The 2,723-nt window shown below is 37.2% G+C and overlaps 1 protein-coding gene across 1 annotated transcript; it reads left to right on the top strand.

Moving 5' to 3' along the window:
* Positions 1–1,208: 1,208 nt before the first annotated feature.
* On the top strand, positions 1,209–1,643 carry LOC115885328 (protein GVQW3-like). The gene has a single exon (XM_030904205.1). The coding sequence runs from the start codon at positions 1,209–1,211 to the stop codon at positions 1,641–1,643; it is 435 nt and encodes a 144-aa protein (XP_030760065.1).
* The last annotated feature ends 1,080 nt before the right edge of the window (positions 1,644–2,723 follow it).

Raw genomic sequence — 2,723 nt, 5'->3', positions numbered from 1 at the left:
AGCAAACGATGCAACGAGGCACCGTGTGCAACCCAGGAGATGGAAAAAAAATTGATGAAGAAACGAAAATAAATGATGGAAAATAAAAGGAGCAAACGGGAGCCTAAAGCCCCAATTTGCAGCCAAGAACCAGAGTCGCCCAGGATTGTGGGCTTCGTCCAGAACAGCCGCGGAGGTAGCCAACAGCAACCCGCCGCAATACCCTTAGCCGTGGTACCAATATGAACAAGAACTTTCATACATTTTATATATGTTCATATATAAAAATATCTATTCATCGATTTAAATGTTGGACCGATTTTTCAACTAATTTCGTGTGAATTCATTATGACCGCTAAACGCAAGGATTTATATTAAAATTTATGTATAAGTGACAAAAATTCGCTGTTCGAGTTCGAATACATATCATTCGCAAAGTCTAGTGCCAGAACTAGGTTCTTATGATATAGAGACTATATATATCTTCATTCCCGAGAATCTATAATCGTTGTCAGAAAACGAAATGTTTTATATTTTTTTTGAAACGGTTGTATGTTTCCAAATTCCTGCCGACATTTTGATCTGCAGTAAGTACTTTACACTTTGACATTAGATGATACATACTAATTTCATTCTGGACTTAAGACTATTTCCGAACAATAGTGTATTGTGACCTTTGAAGGACCATCGTAAAGCTATTCCGACGTTACAGGGAGGCACAAAAAGTACATTTTTACTCGGAATAGAACATACTATTTCTTTTAAAACATTACAAATATTTTTTTAATCAATTTCAAACACAAATCATTATAAGTACATGATTGAGTTCCAGTATTACTCATCAAGCAATACTACTCTTATATTAATCAATTAAGGCCGTAAACAAACACATCATATACAATTTCATATACTAATTCATTATAATAAAATTAAATCATAAAAATATTGTAATTATATTCCTGCAGTTTAAGTGAAAAATTTTGTTTCTAAATATCTACTATACTATAATAAACGCGTATTCAAATATTAATTCTGTGGAATATATATCAATATACGAGGGATGGTCCGAAAAATTTCCGACCTCAACGCAAAGATGGCAGCACTCGTAGATAAAAGCTAGTGACTTTTCATTGTTCATCACAATTATTCACCAAAGTTTCGGCCATTTTGGATGCGCAGTTGTTATGTAACAGTTGTTTGAGTGAGTTGATGTCAGTGTTTTTGTGAAAATGGACAAAATCGAGTATCGAGCTGTCATTAAATATCTGGTTTTGAAAGGCAATATGTATGGGGACTCTGCACCATCATTTATCACAGTGAAATTTTTGGCAGCTGAATTTAAACGTGGTCGTAAGAGCTTGGGAGACGATGAACGTTCGGGACGTCCAAAAACTGCAACTACCGACGATAACATCGCCAAAGTTCACCAAATAGTGCTAGACGACCGCCGAATTAAAGTGAGAGGGATAGCAGAGGTTATGAACATATCAAAAGAACGTGTTTGTCACATATTAAATCAAGATTTAGGCATGAGAAAGATGTCCGTGCGCGCGTTGGGTGCCGCGTTTGCTCACGTTAGACCAAAAGCGTGTTCGTATGAACATTTCCAACGCTTATGTTGGCGCAGTTTAGGCGCAATAAATCCGAGTTTTGGCATCGATTAATTACTGTAGATTTAAGTTGGATACACCGTTATACACCAGAAACAAAAATACAGTCCAAACAGTGGACGGCAAAGGGGGAACCGGCTCCAAAAAAAGCAAAAACTCTTATTTCGGCTGGGAAAGTGATGGCGACTGTTTTTTGGGATAGTCATAGAGTTATTTTAATTGATTATCTTCAAAAAGGAAAAACCATCACAGGAGCATATTACGCATCATTACTTGACAAGCTAAAAGCAGAATTTACGGAAAAACGGCCACATTTACAGAAAAAGAAAATCCTGTTTCGCCAAGATAACGCACCGTCTCACACCTCAGCGGTTGCCATGGCGAAAATCCACGAATTTCGGTTTGAACTGCTTGATCATCCGCCTTACTCACCAGATCTAGCCCCTAGCGACTTCTTTTTGTTCCCTCATTTAAAAATTGCGCTCGAAGGACAGAGATTTTCGTCAAATGAAGAGGCAATCATCTTCGTGAACCACTATTTTGCAGAGAAAAATGCCGAGTACTATTTGGACGGGTTACAGAGATGGGAGCATCGCTGGGAAAAGTGTGTAGAGTTACAAGGGGACTATGTTGTATCTTTGTTAGGTCGCAAAACTTTTCAAACCACCCTCGTAGCATAAAACCAGATGTAATTAACGAAATATCATCGTAACAACAGCTATTTTAGAAACGTCTAGGTTTACTTATTTCACTGAGATTTATGAAAAAAGTCCTTTGTCTCGGGTACAGATACCGCTATATTTTGGAAATAGCTCAAAACAAAACAAAATTGAACGAGGCAACAAAAAACGCCAAAAAAAATCCCTCCTCACGAGTAGTTTTCAGGCGCTTTTAAGAATCGAAAGTAGGTCGAGGCAGACCGAAGTGGGCCAAGAAAACTGGAAATAAATCGAAATGCGACCGACATGTTTCGAAGAGTTTTTCGCATAGTGTAGACGCTGTTTAATATTTTAAATAGTTTTGTTCTTTATTCTTCGTATTTTTTTTTGCTTCCGACGACGGAAAGAGATAAACTTTCCGAAACGTTAAGCATTTTTTTGTTCGTTAGACAAATTTGTTTATCAGTAAACCTAA

Source organism: Sitophilus oryzae, unplaced genomic scaffold (assembly GCF_002938485.1).
Source record: "Sitophilus oryzae breed Bouriz unplaced genomic scaffold, Soryzae_2.0 scaffold_381_pilon_pilon, whole genome shotgun sequence".
Taxonomy (NCBI): domain Eukaryota; kingdom Metazoa; phylum Arthropoda; class Insecta; order Coleoptera; family Curculionidae; genus Sitophilus; species Sitophilus oryzae.
The sequence above is the reverse complement of the archived record's forward strand: the minus strand, read 5'-3'. Positions and strand labels throughout refer to the sequence as shown.

Coding starts and splice junctions, on each gene's coding strand:
- LOC115885328 (XM_030904205.1), top strand. CDS start 1,209: ATGGACAAAATCGAGTATCGAGCTGTCATTAAATATCTGGTTTTGAAA.